Consider the following 24,149-nt stretch of genomic DNA (forward strand, 5'->3'; position numbering starts at 1 on the left):
GCCTACCGGACTTCACCAGAAAAGAGAGAGGAAATAGACAGTCAGGTGACCGCACTGTTGGCGGACGGGGTAATTGAGGAACGCTGCAGCCCATGGGCCTCGCCTGTGGTCCTTGTAAAGAAGAAGAATGGTGAGTGGAGATTCTGCATTGACTATCGTCGCTTGAACAGTATAACCGTGAAAGATTCTCATCCGCTCCCCAGGGTGGATGAGACCCTGGATGCGCTGGCGGGCTCTCTGTGGTTCAGCACGTTGGACTTTACTAATGGATATTGGCAGGTCGAGGTCGCTGAGAGAGACAGGGAGAAAACTGCTTTCACCACGGGTCGGGGCCTCTACCAGTGGCGGTCTATGCCGATGGGCCTTACTATCTCACCTGCAACATTTCAGCGCATGATGGAGCTGGTGCTCAGAGGGCTCCCATGGCAAGTGTGTATGGTGTACCTTGACGACGTTTTAATATACAGCCCCACCTTTGAGGCCCATCTCACCAGTCTGTGTGAAGTTTTCTCCAGGATCCATGCAGCTGGCCTCCGGCTGAATCATAAGAAATGTAATTTGGCTCGAGATCATGTAGTGTTCCTGGGACATGTTGTTTCTTGCCACGGCTTACAGCCCGACCCTCGAAACACGGACAAAGTCAGAACCTGGCCCACCCCACAGAACCCAACCGAAGTGAGAGCCTTTGTGGGCCTTTGCTCTTACTATAGACGTTTTGTTAAAAACTTTGCCCAGTGTGCAGCCCTTCTGCACCGCCTCACCTGCAAAGACACACCTTTTAAATGGACGAGTGAGTGTGACACAGCCTTTGAGTACCTGAAGGGGGTGCTTTCATCTGCTCCAGTTGTCATCATGCCTGACTTTAACATCCCTTTTAAGGTGTACACAGATGCCTCCTTGGAAGCAGTGGGGGCGGTGTTGGCTCAGGACAAGGACGGACTGGAGCGAGTGATGTCATACGCTAGCAGAGCACTCAGTTTCACAGAAAAGCGCTGGCCTACATTTGACAGAGAGCTGTAGGCCGTAGTGTGGGCTACACGGCAATTTAGACATTACATAGGATCAGCTGCCTTTACCATCATAACTGATCACAAGCCGCTGCTGGTCCTGCGTGGCATGTCTATTGACAAGCATCCTACGGGACGCAGAGCAAGATGGATACTGGAACTGGACCCTTATAACTGGAGTATGCAGCACAAGGACGGCAAACGGCATACTAATGCTGATGCACTCTCACGGCGTCCTCAAGACCCTGAGCCTAGCGTGGTAAACACAGGTGAGACAACTACACAAGTGAATGTCATAGGCTCAGATATAAAGCCCAGCGTTCCCCAACCAGTCACTCAACTGCTACAAACATCCATCCATCCATCCATATTCCTCCGCCTATCCGAGGTTGGGTTGCGGGGGCAGCAGCCTAAGCAGGGAAGCCCAGACTTTCCTCTCCCCAGCCACTTCGTCCAGCTCCTCCCGGGGGATCCCGAGGCGTTCCCAGGCCAGCCGGGAGACATAGTCTTCCCAACGTGTCCTGGGTCTTCCCCGTGGCCTCCTACCGGTTGGACGTGCCCTAAACACCTCCCGAGGGAGGCGTTCGGGTGGCATCCTGACCAGATGCCCGAACCACCTCATCTGGCTCCTCTCGATGTGGAGGAGCAGCGGCTTTACTTTGAGCTCCCCCCGGATGGCAGAGCTTCTCACCCTATCTCTAAGGGAGAGCCCCGCCACCCGGCGGAGGAAACTAATTTCGGCCGCCTGTACCCGTGATCTTGTCCTTTCGGTCATAACCCAAAGCTCATGACCATAGGTGAGGATGGGAACGTAGATCGACCGGTAAATTGAGAGCTTTGCCTTCCGGCTCAGCTCCTTCTTCACCACAACGGATCGATACAGCGTCAAACACCCACGGGAAACCCCCCGACCTCTGACCTCCATACTGGGGAGCAGCATGTGGAGAAGAACAGTGGGGCGCAGGACTTGTCGTTCAAACATGCACTTTCACATGTTGGAACGGAAATGAGGGGGCTACAACGGGCCGACCCAGATATTAATCAGGTGTTGGACTGGAAGGAGAATAGTGGCTCTCGGCCATCTAAGGGGCAGATGAGAGGTAGCTCCCGTTGGCTTCGAAAATTATGGACTGAATATCCCCGCCTCTCTGTTGTTAATGGACTACTCTGCAGGACGGTGAACTCTCCCCTCACCGGAGATGCTCTGTGTCAGGTTGTCATGCCCTCCTCGCTTATCTCTGATGTGCTGCAGCATCTACATGGGGGCTCTGCATCGGCGCATTTCTCCGTGGAACAAGTGTGGGAACGTGCAAGGGAAACTTGCTACTGACCGTTCATGTTCAAAGATATTTAGCGGTGGTGTGAACAGTGCATCCCAAGTCAAACCCGCAAGGCCCCGGTGCCTAAGCATCGGGCACCGATGGGGAGCGCCCATGCAACTCGGCCACTACAGAGAGTGGCAACGGACATTCTTGAACTGCCAGTGACTTTTAAGGGAAATAGATACGTGTTAGTAGTGGAAGACTACTTTACCAAGTTTGTGAATCTGTATGCTCTCTCTAACCAAACAGCACAGTCAGTAGCACAGTGTTTGTTCGATGACTATGTGATGGTGCATGGTGTTCCTGAAGTGATTCATAGTGATCAGGGGCGGCAATTTGAAGCTGAGATTGTTCAGAGACTGTGTCAGCTCCTGGGAATTAAGAAGACACGCACTGCACTTTATAATCCCAAATCGGACGGAATGGTTGAACGCTTTAACCGCACTCTGGTCGACCAGCTGGCCAAATCGTTGCTCGCCTGCGGTGGTGAGTGGGATGATTATCTGAAACAGGTGGCTTTCGCCTATAACACATCTGTGCATGCCTGCACCAACTACAGTCCGTACTATCTACTTCACGAATGGGAGGCTCATGTTCCAGTGGATGTGTTGGTGCCGTCCCACCTGGTGCGCTTGGACTTGCCTCTTTCTCGTGCTGACTTTGTGGCCTCTTTAGCAGAGAGGCTGGAGACTGCTTTCGCTGGTGCCAGGCACGGTGGCGCCAACGCTCACGAGAAGCAAAAGCTGTACTATGATGGAGACGTGCGTCACCGGCCGTATGCAGTAGTGGATCTGGTATGGCTACGTAATCCGACAGAGGACAGGATGAAACTTGCTCCCCACTGGAAGGGGCCCTACAGGGTCCTGTCTGTGTTGGACTCACCTATCATATTGGCAACTCTTTGGAGTTTGATGGACGGGGGCAGGTCGTCCATTATGTTAGAGTGAAACCATACACACTACCAATGGCTGCTGGTTTTTCAAATGGCTTGCCTGCTTCTCCTAGTCAGGCTCCCTTGTTGCTGGATGAGGGGTCGCCAGAGGGGGGTGCTGGGGCTGACGAGCCGCTGATCTCTGGTGACACAGGGACTGTTCAGATTACAGGCACCAGAGAGCCACTACAGACTGTTTCTCGTTCTGGGAGGAATGTGAGACAACCAGTTTGTTTCAAGGACTTTGTCACTTTTGGTTAGCTGTTTAGAAATAGAAGGAAAATTAAACAGCGCAAACAGGGGAATGCTACAGTTGGACTTTCAGTTGGAGGTTGTCAAGGTCACTTAACATGTTTCTTACTGTGATGGCACATGTTTCATACGTGTATAGTATGTCTGGATGCTATGGTGTATCAGAACTTTCTGGTGTACGTGGGAATAGTGTGGCATGCGTGATTGGGACTGTGCAGTGGTGTGAGGGGAACATGCATATTTTTTGTTGTTGTTGTTGTTGTGTGTGTAATGCTCTGTATATTTGGGGGTACAGGTTAATATGTTTTTTTTGTTTTACCTGCCTGTGTTGTTTTTGTACTTATCCTGTTATTGTGTTGAAACGAGGATGTTTCTTTTTGTAGGAGGGGAGGTATGTAACCTATTTTTATGGGCTTGCCTCTTTGTGACGTTAAGTTCCTGTTATACAGTATATGCCTTGAGCTCTTATTTTGAAGGCGCTAAGAGCGGAAGTGGTGACACGTTGTAGTGGAGCGGAGTTTTTGAAAGAACGGTAATAAAGTGGTCCTCGTGTAAAACTGGAGCCTCCGTGTTTGTTATTTTTTTAGTTTTATACAGTATAGGCGACATATATAAACCCTCGGTTACAGTATGCTATCATGCTAACAATAGCATGCTAACAAATTAAGTGTTGGCTCTGCTTTTGCCGTCCACATGCACGCATGCCTAATGAGCCTCTGGGGACATACACACCTTGAGTCAACTCTTGTGTTGACATAACATCAACATCACCTCTCCTTTTTCACTTCACTGTGCTGCTGATAGTTTGCCCTGTTGTGTCAAAGCAAACGCCCAGATGAATTAAGTGGTCGTTTTCATGGAACACGTTTATATGTAAACTAGTGCTGTCAAAGTTAAGGCGACAATAACGCGTTAACTATAACTTCCTTACCATGAATTGATTAAAGTGGACCTCGACTTAAACAAGTTGAAAAACTTATTTGGGTGTTACCATTTAGTGGTCAATTGTACGGAATATGTACTGTACTGTGCAATCTACTAATAAAAGTTTCAATCAATCAATCTATCAATCAGTCAACAACGATCACTTTTCTAAGCGCGCGATAAACATTTTTGACCCTCGCCCTGTTCCGTAGTTTGGGGAACAGTCTAATGGTGTCCAGTTAATGTTGAGCCACGGGCTCGAAAATAGCTCGAATAACTGCACAAAGAAATGGAGACCTTGTGGAAATCTCAGCTCCTTAGCCACAGCAAGTCTTTCTCCGGACAAGTCAAGACAATTTTACCCTTCAATCGGCGTGAGACACCATGAACGTTGCTAGCGCGCATTGCTGCTTTGGAGTGAGGAGAAGCTTGACGTCCGTGTTTGGATTACAGTTAAGTGCATTGAAAACATAAAATGTAGATTGTTACTTGAACTTCTTTAGTAAGATGGAGTACAAGCTCAGCAGAAACAAAGGCGGTAGAAAGGAGGTCTAAAGTCACTTTTATCGGCGATTTCAATCAAAACAGGTCAAGTCTTTTCTCATACCAATAACACACGTCCGGTTGGCGGCTGCACAATAATAGCGCTACGCTTCACATCCGGTTTAACCAACAAAACAACGAAAAATCGTCTTACAATACGATCATGCTATTCTGTTACTCTGCGTTATTCTGTGATTTTTCTACCTAAATACATGATTTCTGGCAGATTGAAATTAACTGTATTGTAATGGCAGCGGTGATATGAAGGAAGATTCACTAACACTGAAACTAGGTTTAATACTGCAGGCATGCCTGCCACTGCCCTCTGCAGCCCACATCGGGTAATTACAGTTCACTACACAATTTTACCATCGCTATGATATATTCTTTTATAACCTGTTCTTATTGATAGTCCGCAATTGCAGAATGATTAACAGGCTGAATATTACATTTTATTAATAAGTAGGTAGAGAAGGTTAAACCATTGTCATGTAGAAATAAGAATGCCATTAACTTGCACTACTGTGCAGAAGTTTGATGCAGTTATTACACAAGCACACTATATCCACTCATCACCCTGCAGAAGAAAGAAATAAGGGTCAATCGTAAGGCAGGATATAGGGATCACACAAATAAATGTTTCTTACATTCAAACCTATTGAAATGTATATAGCCTGTGGAACTACAAACAGTACAAATTACATTTAAAGCAAAAAAACTACTCACTGCCAGGAAATGTGCAAAAGTTTTTCACTGAAAGGGAAGAGGGTTATAATTTAAGTGGTGATTTCAATCTTAAAGTTCAGAATGTACGCATAACGTTAAGAAACTTTTATGTTTCAATATGTGGGGTTAAACTATGGGATAGTTTGAATGCGGAATTAAAAGAATGTCCATGCTTAATTTTTGTTTTAAAAAAAAACGATACAAAGACATGATTTTCAATATGTACAAGAACGAGGGTTTCCAACAAACACAACGTGTTTACATTATTAGTATTATTCTAATTATTGGGGTAGTTATTTATTGGTTGGTGTTACCATCAATTAGTACTTGTATTCATGTGACTATATACAGTAAGTGTATATTGTACTTGTGTACTGTATTTTTGTGCCAAAGTAAAGTGGGTAAAAGATTATTGATAATATATTGTTATAAGACTGGTAAATGTATCATTGTATATCAAAATAATGATGATACGAAAGCTAAATATTTGATCGATTAAATAAAGGGGTGAGAGTAAATAAGTTTCATTTCTTCCCACTCCTTTTTGTATATGTAAAAAAACTAACGATTATGTATTTTTTTTGGTTTTTTATGTGTTTTCATTGTAAAATATTTGTTTCTATTTCTGTACCTGACTGTAATGTTATCAAGATTACCTTTTTTCATTATTTGTTCTTTGTCTTTGTCTTAAAAATGTCCAAAATTAACTACTACTACTTGTACAGAATATCAGAAACATTTATACATGTAACAAAATGATCACCTAACATCTTTGACAATCAAAGCACGATCATAACAATCCGCACTTTGTGTTATTAATGCGTGAAACTGCTATCTAAACATGGAAGTGTAGCTCCTCTGCTTTAAGTGCAAGTGCTCCAAAAGCAGGAATACAAATTATGTATTCCTACAAAATAGGAATTTTTGCAAGACATCAATGCATTGTCGGTATTTTTTTATTCTCTTTAAAAAACGTGTTTATATCCTTTTCGTGTTGAGCTCTTTCAAAAAGCATAATGTTTAAAAACATTTCATTAAAGCAAATTAATTGTACAGTTATGTTATTTAAAACTTTAAAATGATCTGTCTAAGGTACAATCATTAATGACGAAAAATTATATCTTACTGCGATTAATTTTGAGTTAACTATGAACAATGTGATTATCGCGATTAAATATTTTAATCGTTTGACAGCCCTAATTTAAACTATTGTTTTTACTACTTAATTAACTTAACTTTTAAAAAACTCTTTGTTAAGAGTATTACTTTTTAAAAACATTTGGTTGTTCTGAAAACTGGAGGACATCTACATGAGTACCTCTTTTGCATACATAAATGACAGGATAGGATAGACTTTTATTCATCCCACAATGGGGAAAAAATGTTGTTGCAGTGCAGGTAACCGAACTAAAGCGTAATGAAAAACATATAAATAGTAATAAATACTACATATTGTTCACTAATATTTATAGATAGAAGATAAAATAAAAAAACAAAACAGAAAAGGCAGGTCAGCTAAAACAGTCTATTAAAAAGCTAGAGTATGTACAGTAGTTTAGTTTTAAGGTTTGACCGAGGTGGTATCTAACTGTTGCTGGTAGGGCATTCCAGAATACTGGAGCCTGAATAGAAAACTCCCTGCAGACTTTTTTTTTTTAGCTCTGGGAATCACTAATGAGCCGGCGTTCTTGGAATGTAGATTTCTGGACACAATACAATCATCAAGACAAGTTGGTGCTGGACCGTTTTGGCAGTGATGGGCAAGCTACTTGGAAAATGTAGTAAGCTAAGCTACAAGTTACTCTTGATTAAACGTAGCTAAGCTACAGGGGAAGCTATACCCAGAGAATTGTAGCATGCTACACTACAAGCTACACGGCAAAAGTAGCTTGCTACATTAAAGCTACATTATATAAATATATAACTTAATGTACACCTTTCCACCAAACAAGAGAAAAAAAGCCCAGTTTGATAATTTTTTATATTAAACACTAGCTAGAAACATGCCCTCTGTCTGGCTTTTTAACATTTCTTTTAAATTGCGTACCATGTACAAAATGAGGGAGAAACACAGCAAACAAAAAACTAAATAGGCAGTGAAACAGTAATAATGATAAATAAACACCATAATATATGCTCTAATGGAGACCAAAGGAACAAAAATATTTGTCTCACAAAAGAGACATTAAAAGTGAACAGCACTTTTTTTGGAGTTTTGCCTATCGTTCACAATCATTATGAAAGACATGACAACGGATGGATTAAAAAAAAAAAAGAAACTCATTCTAACTTGTAAATAAAAGTAATCTTACAGCGGAGCCAATGAGAGATCCTCTATTCCGCCCATAAAACCATTTAAATAACCATCCAAAGAGCACCAACAAAACTCCATTTACATTTTGTGACTTGAATATTAACTAAGTACTAGTGATATTGTTATTATAAGCACTAACGCAGGCAAACTATTTATAGCGGCGATGTGATCACCTGTTTATGCTGCTATGTTTACATCTTCAAATGGTCAGCTGTTTCATTGCTTCCCTGCTCCTTGGAAGTTTATTGTAGATTATAAATCAAGCATCTCACCTGGACAGAAGAAGGCTCAGGCAAATTCCAAAAAGTTGGTACACTTTGACAGCCAATTTAGACCCAATAATGGCGAGGACGACACAAAAAGACGCTTAGCTCCACCCCCTTTTTCTTTGCGAGAATTATGAGTCATTCTTCATCTAAACGGGAATATAACAATATTCTATCAGTTGGCATCGTTAATGACAGCAGACCTTGTACAGTCAGTGATTTATTATATTTGTTGGCTCTCATGAAGTCTGCAGTGAGTAATAATCAGTTATGTTGTTTGAAAAAAAAACAAACATACGTCATGATGCGTTTTTGAAATTATTGTGCTGTGTATGCTTAAAATGATCAAAATATGTAAATATTACATCCTATTATACATGTACCCATTACTACATTACATATATACTTACATCATGCATATACAACCTTAATGGAGGTGTTTGGAAGTTTTTTAAGGGCTTTATAGACAGAATAGAGCAGCTCCATTGTAAGCGGACTTTTGATCGTATTTATTCAATATTTAGAATTAGAGATGTCCGATAGTATCGGGCTGCCGATATTATCGGCCGATAAATGCTTTAAAATGTAAAATCGGAAATTATCTGTATCGGTTTTTAAAAAGTAAAATTTATGACTTTTTAAAACGCCGCTGTGTACACGGACGTAGGGAGAAGTACAGGGCGCCAATAAACCTTAAAGGCACTGCCTTTGCGTGCCGGCCCAATCACATAATACCTACGGCTTATCACACATACAAGTGAATGCAAGGCATGCTTGGTCAACAGCCATACAGGTCACACTGAGGCTGGCCGTATAAACAACTTTAACACTGTTACAAATATGCGCCACACTGTGAAACCACACCAAACAAGAATGACAAACACATTTCGGGAGAACATCCGCACCGTAACACAACATAAACACAACAGAACAAATATCCAGAACCCCTTGCAGCACTAACTCTTCCGGGACGCTACAATATACACCGCCCGCTGCCCCCCCCCCCCAACCCCACCCACCTCAATCTCCTCATGCTCTCTCAGGTAGAGCATGTCCCAAATTCCAAGCTGTGTTTTGAGGCATGTTAAAAAAAAATAATGCACTTTGTGACTTCAATAATAAATATGGCAGTGCCGTGTTGGCATTTTTTTCCATAACTTGAGTTGATTTATTTTGGAAAACCTTGTTACATTGTTTAATGCATCCAGCGGGGCATCACAACAAAATTAAGCATAATAATGTGTTAATTCCACGACTGTATATATCGGTATCGGTTGATATCGGAATCGGTAATTAAGAGTTGGACAATATCGGAATACCGGATATCGTCAAAAAAGCCTTTATCGGACATCTCTATTTAGAATGCATTAAAAAAATACATCTGTCATTATGTCTTTCATAATGATTGTGAACGATAGGCAACATTTAAAAAAAAAAAAGTACACTTCTCCTTCACAAACTCCGTCTTTACATGAACGGAAATCAATAAAACTGAACATAGTCAAACAAAATTAAATTCCTCCCCAACTTCTACATTTTAAGATCTTACATAGGTAATAATTTTAATGTAACAGAGTGTACATATGGAACCAAATGGCCTCAATAAGGTTCATTACTATTAACTGTCATTTAGCAGGGGACACCCTACAACTCCCTCTGGGGGTCCCCACACCCTACTGTATTTATTTATTTTAGTGTGCCTTTTCTTTGGCCCAACCCTATAATGTTATTCATTTTCTCTGCCTACAGTAAATAAAAACAGCATATATTTATAGCTTGACATAAAAACAATGACTTGTGTGTTGTTTGGGAACAGTTGATAATAGTAATGTGCAGTAAAACTTTGAACTCAACTCACCTTAATGTGTGTTTTTAAATGTGTTCTACATCTTTGAGAGCAGTTTTGATTTGGGCTTAGAAGGTAAACAACTAACATGAAAGTTTTGGACATTGTTTTATCCAAACGAATACATCTGTCCAAATGTGGCCAAGTAGACACATTGTGGGTTTCCTGAACGTTGTCTACAATGCTAAAAGAAACATTTAAGGAAGAGAATCCCTGTGCCATCTTTCACTGTTTTTTTTTTTTTCTTTTTTAATCGCCCGCTTGAATTTTCCTCTTCTCTTCTCCGACTCCCTTGTTGTCATTTGGGATGTCTGTTGTGATTTCCCTTACTGGTTCGATGACCCGCCCTATCTTGCCTCTGATTGGCCTGTCCGTAATGTTTTGCCCTAATCTTAACCAATCGTGAGTCATCATAGTAAACCAACCAATCATCATGGATTTTTCCAGTATGTTTTTGTCCCCTGTCCATGGAGTTGCATGGATCATTGTATGAATGGAGTTGCATGGAGTCCATTTCTCTCTTTCTCTTCTCCTTCTCTCTTCTTTTGTAGCTTGTAGCTTTGGTATTTTTATACGTAAGTAATAAAACCTTGAATTCGCATCCGAATTACCGGGGAGCATAGGCGGCATGTGATCAAACTTTCTTGTCCTTGTCAAAAGTCGAGCAAACTACTAGTGGTTTCGCATCAGCTATAATGAGCTTGATAATACTTATCTGGTGAAGTATACATTTACTGTAACATTGTATTGCACATGACATAACTCAAATTCTTATTCCATATGATTTTGAAGGCGACGAGAAGAAAAGGCATTTAGTGCGCATGAAAATTTAATTTGGTGTGTTTATACAGCGTTGTGTGACCATGGATTGTCTTGGCAATGTTGTTTTTGTGTGTGTGTGCAACTACATAATAATAACAATGAACAAAATACAAAAAAACACCTGTTTTCACTAGATTTGTACCATAAAAAAGAACCCAGTCACAGAGTAGCTAAGCGTGAAAAAAATTGTGTCACGATGCTAAAACTGTATTACACTTGTGGTTCTCAAACTTATTTCACCAATTACCTCCTAAGAAAAAAAAAAACCCCACCATAATGACAAACAATAAAATACAGTTGCATAATAGGCCTAAGTTACTATTTAACAAGTATATTTGATATTTTTGGCCACTGTTACATTACACACAGTTTGAACAGTAACACTGTGTTTGAATTTACAAAAAATAAAAACACTGTACTTTAATCGAGTAATTCTTTGGTGTACCACTAGATAAAGCCTGCGTACCACTGTTTGAGAATGACTGTGTTAGACAATTTCTTTGGAATTTTTAACCACAATTACCCCGAAAGGGACAAGCAGTAGAAAATGGATGGATGTATGGATGGATGGATAGATGTTGACTAAACAGTCTCAGCAATCGTCCAAAATATTAAATCCTTCAGTTTCAATTTTCGAACTGATAACAATTCTAAACTTTTGTAGTAATAGTGCAAGTGAATGTGTACTCTCTGTCCGTCCCCACTTTTGTAGACTTTCTGTTGTCCATCCATCTATCCATTTTATACCGCTTGTCCCTTTCGGGGTCGCGGGGGGTGCTGGAGCCCATATCAGCTGTATTCGGGCTTTCTGTTGTGAAATTATTTAATTTCACATTTATGAGATCACACAGACCATGTGTCCAGTTTTGTTTGGTTTTGTATTGTGTAGTTATATTTATATGGTAATTAATATTCTGAGACTGTAAATTGTTTGCTTGTTGATGATTTTTATTTGTTTCTCTATTGTGTAGTTATAATTATATGCTTTTACTTGAAGACTACTGGGTTGTTGTGGCAACCAGCTAATGGGGATCCTTAATAAAAATTTAAATCAAATGTGAGACTCTTGAGGCATATTATTGTGGTATCTGGGGATTACTACAAGGGCTGTCCCTATACAAATTTCACTTCCAATACGATACAGATATTGGAACCTTTAGTATTGGCCGATGCCGATATTGATACGATACAATATCAGCACGAATCATACATACTTTTGTTATTTTGTGGTTTGAAATGTTAGAAAGGGTTTGTTTAAGTGAAATGAGTCAGCGAACAATGGTTTGCATGAAAAACACTAACACATTTTTATCAACCATCCTGAATGGACTTATGTTGTCTTTAAGTTGAAGTGGAATGGTAATGTTTTTTTTGCCACCCCCAGTGGTCCCAATAATTCATTAAGTTAAGCTCCTGACGTAGTGAGTTGAATGATGCGGACTCATTTGTTACTGGATACTTTCTAGTCCGCTTCTGCCTTTGAGAGCTTAGTATCTGTAAGTAATATGCAACTATAATTTACTTGTTTATATTGACAAATGTGGTGTTTTAGACAATATTGTTAAATTAAGTACACTTAATACATACACTATATTGCCAAAAGTATTTGGCCACCTACCTTGACTCACATACTGTATGAACTTGAAGTGCCATCCTATTCTGAACCCATAGGGTTCAATATGATGTCGGTCCACCTTTTGCAGCTATTACAGCTTCAACTCTTCTGGGAAGGCTGTCCACAAGGTTGCACAGTTTCACTCTCGGAGCGGAGTTTGGAGCGGGCCCCTTCCTCTTCCAACATGACTGTGCACCAGTGCATAAAGCAAGGTCTATAAAGACATGGATGACAGAGTCTGGTGTGGATGACACCCCTTATTGCCACTACACATATTGCAATACATTTCCCAGCGTTATGATAGTACATTTTCTTTCAGCTCAAGGACAGAAGGAATTAGCATTAACATTTCAGAACTCTTGTCCAACTTGATCACTGCAGACCCTCTAGACTGGAGCTGCATGCACGTTTACAAGTGGCTGCTGTGGACCGAGCACCTGTACAAACTGCCACAGATCAGCCTGCTCTTCAATGAGCTGAACGGGAGGGAGCTGTGCTCTCTGACAGAGGCCGACTTCAGACAACGCTCCTCACAGTATGGAGACATGCTCTATGCTCATCTTGACATCTGGAGATCAGGTAAGAAATGTGAGAGCTAGGTAACGAACCACAGACATGGTGCAAAGAAAGATGTTTGCCATAATTAATGGAATCTTTTTTTTGGTGTATGTTTTTAGCTGCAGCAATGAAGGAGCAGTGTCCACCAGAAGCAGAGTTTGGTAAATGCAATGCACTTTTAAAAAATGTGATTCCCTAAAGAGACAAACCCAAGAATGTGGCTCTTAAAGGTCTATCTGTTTTTGTTTTAATAGCAAATGACAACTCGTGGTGCAACTACCATAGTCAGCCCATCCACTTGTGGCAGTTCCTCCGAGACCTGCTCCTCAAGCCACATAACTACAGCCGCTGTATCCGCTGGCTCAACAAAGAGAAAGGTAAGGAAAATACTGTATTACAAATAACCTGCTCCAGGGTCTGAAACACATCTTTGGAAACATCTTACTTGCTGAGTCATTAAGGATTACGTTTAATTGGTGTTTTTTTTCATAAAGTAATTGTTATTTATAGCTCAAATCCCAGTATTCTAAAACCAAATAATTTGCTATGGCATGACTGTTTTTCAATATACTTTTTTATACTGAGATTTTAAAACCTTTCGTGATTCCATTAGTTTAGTCGGCATATATTGGTCCTCTTGCTGTGAGGTGGGTTTCCTGCAGAAGTCCTGGTTTTCAGCACTTTATTTCCTGGGTTTTCAAGTACTACTGATAGACATGAATAAAATAAGTAGCCACATTAAGTTTTGTTTTTAATATACAGGAGTACCTCAACTTACAAGCTTAATTGGGTCTGTGACAAAGCTCTTAAATCAAAACACTTGTATCTCAAGTCAGCCCATTGACATGAAGTGAAATCAATTTAATTTGTACCCCAACCAAAACAAACAGCTCAACATACTTTAAAAAACAAAACAAAACATTGTATTAAAAAAACATAGAATGGAAAAGGTTGTGGTTATGGTGTTAGTTTATTTCGAACATGCATGCAATTACAATATGATACATAACATTTTTAACGTTTCTCATTGCAGCATGTTCGAAAAGGAGTAGGAAGAAGCAGAGCTAAGTTACACCTACTCCTTTTTGTTTCATAGCAAAGTCTAACATTTGTTTGTGCTCTATCTGCAACACAACAGTGACAAAATAAATAAATGATTAAGTAAATGAATATTAAATACATAAACAAACAATAAATACAATTTTCATAAATAAATAGTTAAGGAAGTAATGATTCACATAAAAGGCAATGAATAATATTATGTATTTGTAATTTTTCAATACAGTTTAAAATGTCATATCAAGATTTTTCTTTCTTGTACATTTTGGGGTTTTGGCACCAGCTGCTAGACTAGATCTGACCAATCTACGTCTATGAGCATGATCTGATGAAGCCTACTCGGATGAGAGGCGAAACGTCTTCTAAGACAAACTTAACAGTCCAGTTGCGATCGATTGAATGCCCTGAGATTACAACAACCTGGATGAATGAGAACATTCATAGACAAACTGAGGTAGAAACTATTCAATAGGTTTGGGTTACTCCCTACCTTTGAGGCATTACTGTGTATTTATTGAAAAATAAAAGCTGTGCAATGTGTAAACAATTTCAACAAACCAAAAATACAAACTTAAAAAACTGACAGTATTGGAATAAATCACACACTGTTCACTTTCTTTACATTTGCACAGAAGACAATCATTTTCACAGAACTATATCAATGTCTCATGCAGCATTTAGGTGGGGTTACCAATTGTTTGCTTTACTCCTGTTTGTTTTATGTTGCTTAGTATACTTGCTACCTCTTGCTTGGTATATCTGCTTGCCCCAGTATAAACTATTTGCTCGCCTAACAGAATTGCTATTGCGACATCCAGTGGACACAATTTAGAACAGCAGTTTCTTTAATTTAAAAATGCAGCTTAATTTTACACTTACCGAACTCATTTTGTGGGCTGGATGTTTGACATACCTGACATAGAGAATATGGTTAAAACCTTTTGTTATTGACCACGGACAACATTTTAAACATGTTTGTCCAATAGCTGTTCAGGGAAGGGCATAGCCAAAACATATGTATTAAATTAGTTGGAGCCTGTTGACACCGATCACGTAACACAGATATGCCATCATATATCTTCGCTAATCAGACCTTGGTATAATATGTACAATGTATTAGCTTGCATTGGGCTGTGTCTGGCACAAATGGAAGACTTATGAACTCTACTTAATATCTCTGTCCAGCTATCCTCAGACAGACTAACACCTAAATCCCCCTCCCGATGTGACTAAATTAAAGTCAGAGACTCAGGTCGCAAAAGACAAATATGGTTAAAGGTGCGTGTAATTGAACATTTCAAAGTCGGCAGTGGTTGTCAAAAATACATCTAAACTGTGTCAGTCGGTAAGTCCGGGAACTAAGGGAAAGTATTGCGAACAAAACTGCCAATCTGTAGATACCTAAAGAAATTTTTCTTGGGGAGTGAAAAGAGGCAAAAGTTGTGTCAATGTACAAATGTTTAATGTTGTTGATCCCCAGACTTGACCACCTTAAAAAGGCACTAACGATAAGAGAGGGAGGGAAAACATAATTAGCAGTGATTGGTGTGAGACTAGAAATAGTCTGTAAACCAAAATATTGCTTAAACTGAACCCAAATTCTGAATGAAGCTTTTACGATTTGATTTTTTGTGAAAGAGAAAGTAGATGAGTAAATGGGAGAGTGAACCAGAGCCCTAAGAGATACTGGTTTAGTTAGTTGCCTCTATAACCCACCACAGCGGGGAGGATCAAATGCTTTATATTGCAGCCAATACTTAAAGGCCTACTGAAATGAATTTTTTTTTATTTAAACGGGGATAGCAGATCCATTCTATGTGTCATACTTGATCATTTCGCGATATTGCCATATTTTTGCTGAAAGGATTTAGTAGAGAACAACGACGATAAAGATCGCAACTTTTGGTATCTGATAAAAAAAGCCTTGCCCCTACCGGAAGTAGCGTGACGTAGTCAGTTGACAGGCTCCTCACATTTTCCTATTGTTTTCAATGCAGCTAGAGCGATTCGGACCGAGAAAGCGACGATTACCCCATTAATTTGAGCGAGGATGAAAGATTTGTGGATGAGGAACGTTAGAGTGAAAGACTAGAATGCAGTGCAAGACATATCTTTTTTCACTCTGACCGTAACTTAGGTACAAGCTGGCTCATTGGATTCCACACTCTCTCCTTTTTCTATTGTGGATCACAGATTTGTATTTTTAACCACCTCGGATACTATATCCTCTTGAAAGTGAGAGTCGAGAACGCGAAATGGACATTCACAGTGACTTTTATCTCCATGACAATACATCGACGAAACACTTTAGCTACGGAGCTAACGTGATAGCATCGTGCTTAACTGCATATAGAAACAAAATAAATAAATCCCTGACTGGAAGGATAGACAGAAGATCAACAATACTATTATACCGTGGACATGTAAATACACGGTTAATGCTTTCCAGCCTGGCGAAGGTTAACAATGCTGTTGCTAATGACACCATTGAAGCTAACTTAGCAACCGGACCTCACAGAGCTACGCTAAAAACATTAGCTATCCACCTACGCCAGCCAGCCCTCATCTGCTCATCAACACCCGTGCTCCCCTGCGTTCCAGCGATCGACGGTGCGATGAAGGACTTCACCCGATCATAGATGCGGTCGGCGAGACGGAGGAAGTTAAGGTGAGTTCGGCGGCTAACGCGTTTGCTATCCATCTCTGTCCTTCTGGCTGTGTTGCTGTAGTCCGCCGCTAACACACCGATCCCACCTACAACTTTCTTCTTTGCAGTCTCCATTGTTCATTAAACAAATTGCAAAAGATTCACCAACACAGATGTCCAGAATACTGTGGAATTTTGAAATGAAAACAGAGCTTTTTTGTATTGTATTCAATGGGGTACCAATACTTCTATCAACCGTTTACGTCACGCGCATACGTCATCATATCTAGACGTTTTCAACCGGAAGTGTGGCGGGAAATTTAAAATTGCACTTTATAAGTTAACCCGGCCGTATTGGCATGTGTTGCAATGTTAAGATTTCATCATTGATATATAAACTATCAGACTGCGTGGTCGGTAGTAGTGGGTTTCAGTAGGCCTTTAAGAATTCTAATGTTGGTGGCCGAGTAATAAAATCTAAAGTTTGGAAGTGCTAATCCTCCCGATGACTTGGGCCTTTGTAAATACTGTTTACTTAATCCGTGAGTATTCTTTTTCCAAACGAAGCCGAAAATCGAACTATATAATTTACGAAAGAAGGATTGAGGGAAAAAATTGGTATGCATTGGAACATCCCGGAAGTACATACATTTTAATAGCGTAGACACGGGCCACTCTACATACATTTAGTGAAGAACAGCACTCAGTCTTCCTGGATTTTGAACAACGGTGCAGCAAAGTATTCGTGTAACCTGAACAATTAAGTATGCAAATATTTTGCAAGGCAATTCTAAAGGGAAAATTGCGCAGGGGATACTGCTTTGTAGCAGAATTTATAGAGAATATTTAACTTTTACCCAAGTTCAATTTGTAACCAGACACTTGTCCAAATGCTTGAAGGGTGCTCGTGGCAGCCGGGACTGATACGGAGATGTCCGAGACATACTGAAGGATTTCATCTTCGTACAGTGAGACTTTCACCTTCACATTGGGCCTACATATACCCGTAATAAGCAGATTAGCGCGAAGCGCTATTGACAGAGGCTCATTGGCAAAAGAAAAAAGCAATGGACTGAGAGGACAACCCTGCCGTGTAGAACGCTAGAGGCAAATTATTGGGATTGAATATTATTTGTCCTGACCGAGGCCTCGGGGGATGAATAAAGAAGCTTAACCCACGAAATACAACTGTTACCAAAGCCGAATCTCTCCAGGACGTAAAATTAATAATTCCACTCCACTCTGTCAGAAGTCTTTTCCACATCCAGATATATCACTGTCTCTTGGGTGTTGGAAGCAGGCACACTCTAAAATATATTGAAAAGATGGCAAAGATTAGAAAAGGAGTGCCTATTTCGAATGAACCTGGTTTGATCTGCATTAACAATAGAAGGGAGAATAGTGTCCAGACGTAAAGCAAGCAGTTTAGGTAATATTAGGGCAATACAAAAGGCACAAAGAGAGATCTTTGTCTTTTTTCAAGAGGAGAGAAATTGACACTGGGGCGGTATAGCTCGGTTGGTAGAGTGGCCGTGCCAGCATCTTGAGGGTTCCAGGTTCGATCCCCACTTCCGCCATCCTAGTCACTGCCGTTGTGTCCTTGGGCTAGACACTTTACCCACCTGCTCCCAGTGCCACCCACACTGGTTTAAATGTAACTTAGATATTGGGTTTCACTATGTAAAAGCGCTTTGAGTCACTAGAGAAAAGCGCTATATATATATAATTCACTTCACTTCAAAATATAATTCACTTCACACTTAGTTCAGCGTTTGTAGGAGGCAGACAGATTTAAATGATTTATTGTACATATCCAATAATATAGGGACAAGCTTATCCCATAATCTTTTAAAACATTCGGAAGGGTAAACATCTGGTCCCAGAGACTTACCGCTTTGTAGTGATAATGCTGCAAGATTCAGTTCCGCAGCAGTGACTGGTCCAATTCCGTCGGAGCGGATTGATGAACAGAGGGGATGTCCAAATTGTTCAAAAAGTCATCCAGTTTAAGGGTTCATATTATTTATCTCAAGGCCATCAGGGGTTACGCCTGAATCAGTTTGAATCTGTGTAACCTGATAGGATGCTGTTATTAGGTGTAACGGATGCGCTAAAACTTTGCTGGCCTCATCGCCATGTTCAAAGAACTGGGATTTTGAGCGGAGCATTTGTTCAGTGGCGCGAATTGACGTAAGAACATCCAGTTAAACCTGTAGAAAGAGCCTTTCCTTGTAAACGTCTGGGTTTTGATAAACAGTGTAAGAGTTTTCTTGTGAGGATATGTGTTGTCAGATTAGTCTATTTATTCTTTCTGAGTCTTTTCTTATAACTTGTACAAGAGATTATCTCCCCCTAATGTATGCCTTCAGCGTCTCCCAGAGCACAGTCCCTCTCAATGCCCTGACCCACCACCAAAAATGTCAGTTAGATCGCAGTATGTGTAAGGCGGTGTTGTCAACACAGCGGTGATGCAGTTGCATCCCACCCACTGTCAAAATTTTTAAGAAGATCGGCGCATGTGTAAAAAGTGGCCGATATTTGCGCAGCAGTTGTCATGCAGTTGCGTCTCACCCAACACCCCAACCCACCATCAAACATTTCAGGAAGATCGGTGCATGTAGAAGTAATGCATGACTGTTACCATTTTCCACCACTGCAGTAATGCAGTTGCATCTCAACCAATACTCCCACCCACCATCAACAATATTGGGATGATTGCAGAAAGTGTAAGGAAGTTATTACTGTTATAGTTTTCAACCACAAGGAAGCAATATTTGCGCTGCAGTTGTCATGCGGTTGCATCCCACCCAACACCTCAACCCACCAAACAACAAATACTCTTGCTTCTGGACCGCCGTACAGTTGTATTTAGATTTTGCAGTTGGCGCTCCGAGTTCCCTGATTTTTCCCCTGCTTCTTCAAGACGCATGCTTTCTTGGCAAAGTCAGCACTGCGTTTTGTCAGGTGCTCATTCGGTTACACATTTGTACCGTTTAGCTTCTTTCCCTGTTTCAGCACTGCAATTTTGTATTTCTTGTTGTCAAGCTTCTCAGTGATGACACAAATACATTACATACTGTACATACACACTTACGGTACATACACGCACATCCACTGTACAAACATATATACATATACACATTCTGTACGTATACAAGCACATATGCGTACATACTCTCATGCATATCATCACGTTTGATCAACATATATTAACATTGTTCGCCTAGGGGAAACTGGGTAAAATACGGCACACTGATAAAGCTTAACCTATTGTTACTATAACATTCCACAAGGCTAATATAGTTTGCTTCTCTTACTAACCCTCCATTTATCTGCTTTCTTTTGTAATGTAAGTTTTCATTACAGACAGTCGTGATCAAAAGTTTACATACACTTGTAAAGAACATAATGGCTGTCTTGAGTTTCCAATACTTTCAACAACTCTTTTTTTTTTTGTGATAGAGTGATTGGAGCACATACTTGTTGGTCACAAAAAAACATTCATGAAGTTTGGTTCTTTTTTTAATTTATTATGGGTCTACTGAAAATGTGACCAAGTCTGCTGGGTCAAAAGTATACATACAGCAATGTTAATATTTGGTTACATGTCCCTTGGCAAGTTTCACTGCAATAAGGCACTTTTGGTAGCCATCCACGAGCTTCTGGCAAGCTTCTGGTTGAATTTTTGACCACTCCTCTTGATAAAATTGGTGCAGTTCAGTTAAATGTGTTGGTTTTCTGACATAGACTTGTTTCTTCAGCATTGTCCACATGTTTAAGTCAGGACTTTGGTAAGGCCATCTAAAACCTTAATTCTAGCCTGATTTAGCCATTCCTTTACCACTTTTGACATGTGTTTGGGGTCATTGTCCTGTTGGAACACCCAACTGCGCCCAAGACCCAACCTCCGGGCTGATGATTTTAGGTTGTCCTGAAGAATTTGGAGGTAATCTTCCTTTTTCATTGTCCCATTTAAAGCACTAGTTCCATTGGCAGCAAAACAGGCCAAGGGCATAATACTACCACCATCATGTTTGATGGTAGGCATGGTGTTCCTGAGATTAAAGGCCTCACCTTTTCTCCTCCAAACATATTGCGGTATTGTGGCCAAACAGCTCAATTTTTTTTTTCATTTGGGAAGGCCATTCTAAAACCTTAATTCTAGCCTGATTTAGCCATTCCTTTACCACTTTTGACATGTGTTTGGGGTCATTGTCCTGTTGGAACACCCAACTGCGCCCAAGACCCAACCTCCGGCGCAGGATCTGGTAGTGATGTACAGCCCTAAAATGATGACATAATTCTCTTGTGTACTGAACCATCACCTCTTTGATATTCTCCAGATTGGTTTTATCTTGTTGCTTGGCATTCAACTGTTGGCACAATGCGGCATCCTTCTATTGCAGAACTTTTAACTCCTGTCCCACTGCTGTGTTGTCCTCTCTGAGAATCTTCATTTCATCTTTGGACTTCTTTATATCATCAAGAAATTAATTTCTCAAGCTGTCATTCGACTTTGATAGTAGTGTGTTATAATTTGTTGAAAGGACTAGTTGGTACAATCCCTGGGGACTCTGCATGGCAGGGGCGTCCTCCTCCCTGAGCCAGGCTTGCACCTGACCGCATACCTAAGTGAGGCTAGGTGACACTGCTGGGAGGCTTTTCCACCATTGGGACACATCTTCAGTTGTGTGCCCCAGCGTCACGGGGTGTTTCGGCCCGGCTTACCACAAGACACCCTCTGCTGAGGAAGGGCCCACCCCAGGGTGATCAAATCCCTGGGTGTGTGCGTCCCATTAGGTGTTAGCCTTAGCAGCCCAGCTGGTGTCACTCCTCCTCAACCACAACCAATGGCTCGTCCTCTCTGCTGTGTTGGCCAGCTCTTTAATGGCCTGTCTGTGAGCCTGCCCTCTGACTCCAACCTCCCTAAGGAGCTTTGCTGTTGTGCTAGCTACAAAGCCCCTACAGCCCACCTCCACTGGGCGCACCCTTACCCTCCAGCCTCTGTCCTCTGCCTCAGCTGCAAGGTTGGAGTACCGCAGCTTCTTGCGTTCATACGCTTCTTCGATGGCATCCTCCCACGGAACTGTCAGTTCAATGATATAGACAATATGGCAGGTTTCAGACCATAGGACGAGGTCTGGACGCAGGGTGGTCGTTGCGATCGCCGGGGGGAAAATTAGCCTCTGATCTAAGTCGACTCGCATCTGCCAGTCCCTGGCTGCATTCAATGGGCTTAGATCAGGATTTGAAGGTCTTGTCTTCAGCTTTTCCCCCTCCCGAACAAACGATGGTAGGTGTCGGCACACATCCTGGTTGTTGATGGGTTGGGCGTTGATGGATATCCTCCTGCACTCAAGTTTGTCAGCTAGACATCTGAGGACCTGGTTATGTCTCCACGTATATCTGCCTTGAGTGAGGCTGGTTCTACAGCCAACCATTATGTGCTTGAGTGTTGCTGGGGTTGTACACAGGGGACAGGATGGGTCCTTTCCAAACCATTGTTGCAGGTTTATGGGAGATGGTAGCGCATCATATGTTGCTCGAACAATGAAACTCAGCCTGTTGGATTCCATGCCCCAAAGTTCGCTCCACGTGAGTTTTTTCCTTTCAACACCCTCCCACCTTGTCCAGCGGCCCTGTTTGGCTTGTGTTGCGGCTTTGGAACGTCTGGCTGTTTCCTCCTGACGACGCACTTCCTCTACAACCATAGTTCGACGTTCGGTTGCAGATGCCTTTTGCCAGAGAGGAGTTACGGTTCCAAGGCCAAAGCCTCCTCTGCCTTGTTGGACGTGGCCCACTACGTCACGATGGAGCAAAGCTGATTTGGCCTGTAGCACAGCTGTGACTGGGGTCCACTTCCGCCCTGTAACGAGGCAAGGAGCGGCGGCTCTCACTACAGGGTCCCGGGAGTCAGTGAGGGACATCTCCAGCCTCACCTTGGCCCATTTGAACTCTTCGACCAGGCTAGAAATTGGCAGCGACAGGGCTCCGTCGCTGTAGAGTCCAACGCTGCTGAAGCACTTTGGAAGTCCGAGCCACTTCCTTACATGCGAGTTCACTAGCCTTTCCAAGCGAGTAGCATGGCTTATTGAGACCTCATACATAGTTAACGGCCACCGGAGTCTGGGTAGCAACCCAAACTGGAGGCACCAGAGCTTCAGTTTCCCTGGTAGTGCAGTGCTATTAATCTGCCTGAGGCCGTTAGCCGTGTCCTGCCGCAGTTGTTCAAGTTGCTGGGTGTCTCTGAGATCTGCATTATACCATCTTCCGAGGCTCTTGATGGGCTTCTCTAGGAGTGTTGGAATTGGTTCCTCGCTGATGTGGAACCGCTCACCTGTTAGTTGGCCTTTTATGATGGAGATGCTGCGTGACTTGCTTGGCTTGAAGTCCATCCGTGCCCATTGAATGTTTTCCTGAAGTTTCTGCAGCAAGCGTCTGGTGCATGGTTTTGTTGTTGTAATGACGGTCATGTCATCCATAAAGGCTCTAATTGGCGGAAGACGTAGGCCACTCTTGGTCCTCTCACCTCCCACTACCCACTGGGATGCCCGTATGACCAACTCCATTGCCATGACGAATGCCAGAGGGGAAACTGTGCAGCCCGCCATAATGCCAATTTCCAGATGCTGCCAGGAGGTGGTGTTGCCCTCAACTGTTACGCAGAACTGGAGATCCTGAAAGTAACTCTTGACCAGTTCAGTGACTTGGTTAGGTACACCAAAGAAATTGAAGGCCGTCCACAAGATCTTATGAGGGACTGACCCAAAGGCGTTGGCAAGGTCTAAGAATACCACATGTAGGTCTCTCTGTTCTTTTTTTGCAGTTTGTTTCTGGTGCCAGATCATATTGGCATGTTCCAAGCATCCTGAGAAACCCTGGATCCCAGCTTTCTGCACCGATGTATCAATAAAGCTGTTTATTTGCAGGAACGTAGAGAGTCTCTGGGCAAGGACACTGAAGAAAATCTTCCCCTCTACATTCAGCAAGCTGATCTGGCGAAACTGGCCAATGGATGACGAGTCCTTCTCTTTGGGGATCAGGATGCCTCCTGCTCTTCGCCAAACTTTCGGTATCACTCCCTTCTGCCATGCTACCTTCATCAGCTTCCAAAGGTATCTTAAGACTCTGGGGGTGTTCTTATAAAGCCTATACGGGATACCATTGGGCCCGGGTGATGATGCTGATCTTGCCTGCTTCACGGTCTTCTCCACCTCGCTCCATGTGGGAGATCTTATGTCCATTTGGTGTTCAGGTGCATGAATTGGTGGCATGTCGGGCGGGACAGTTACTGGCTCATGCCTCTGGCCGTCGGTG

General features: G+C 41.9%; 1 protein-coding gene across 2 annotated transcripts in view; it reads left to right on the forward strand.

Moving 5' to 3' along the window:
- LOC133653034 (SAM pointed domain-containing Ets transcription factor-like) overlaps positions 1-24,149 on the forward strand; it is a 48,862-nt gene that overhangs the window by 12,060 nt on the left and 12,653 nt on the right. For both annotated transcript variants that reach the window (XM_062052031.1, XM_062052033.1), the window contains 3 exons: positions 12,950-13,147; positions 13,246-13,287; positions 13,381-13,503. In XM_062052031.1, coding sequence (XP_061908015.1) covers positions 12,950-13,147; positions 13,246-13,287; positions 13,381-13,503 — 363 coding nt within the window. The remainder of the gene's footprint in view (positions 1-12,949; positions 13,148-13,245; positions 13,288-13,380; positions 13,504-24,149) is intronic.

The sequence above is a fragment of the Entelurus aequoreus genome, linkage group LG07 (assembly GCF_033978785.1).
Source record: "Entelurus aequoreus isolate RoL-2023_Sb linkage group LG07, RoL_Eaeq_v1.1, whole genome shotgun sequence".
Taxonomy (NCBI): domain Eukaryota; kingdom Metazoa; phylum Chordata; class Actinopteri; order Syngnathiformes; family Syngnathidae; genus Entelurus; species Entelurus aequoreus.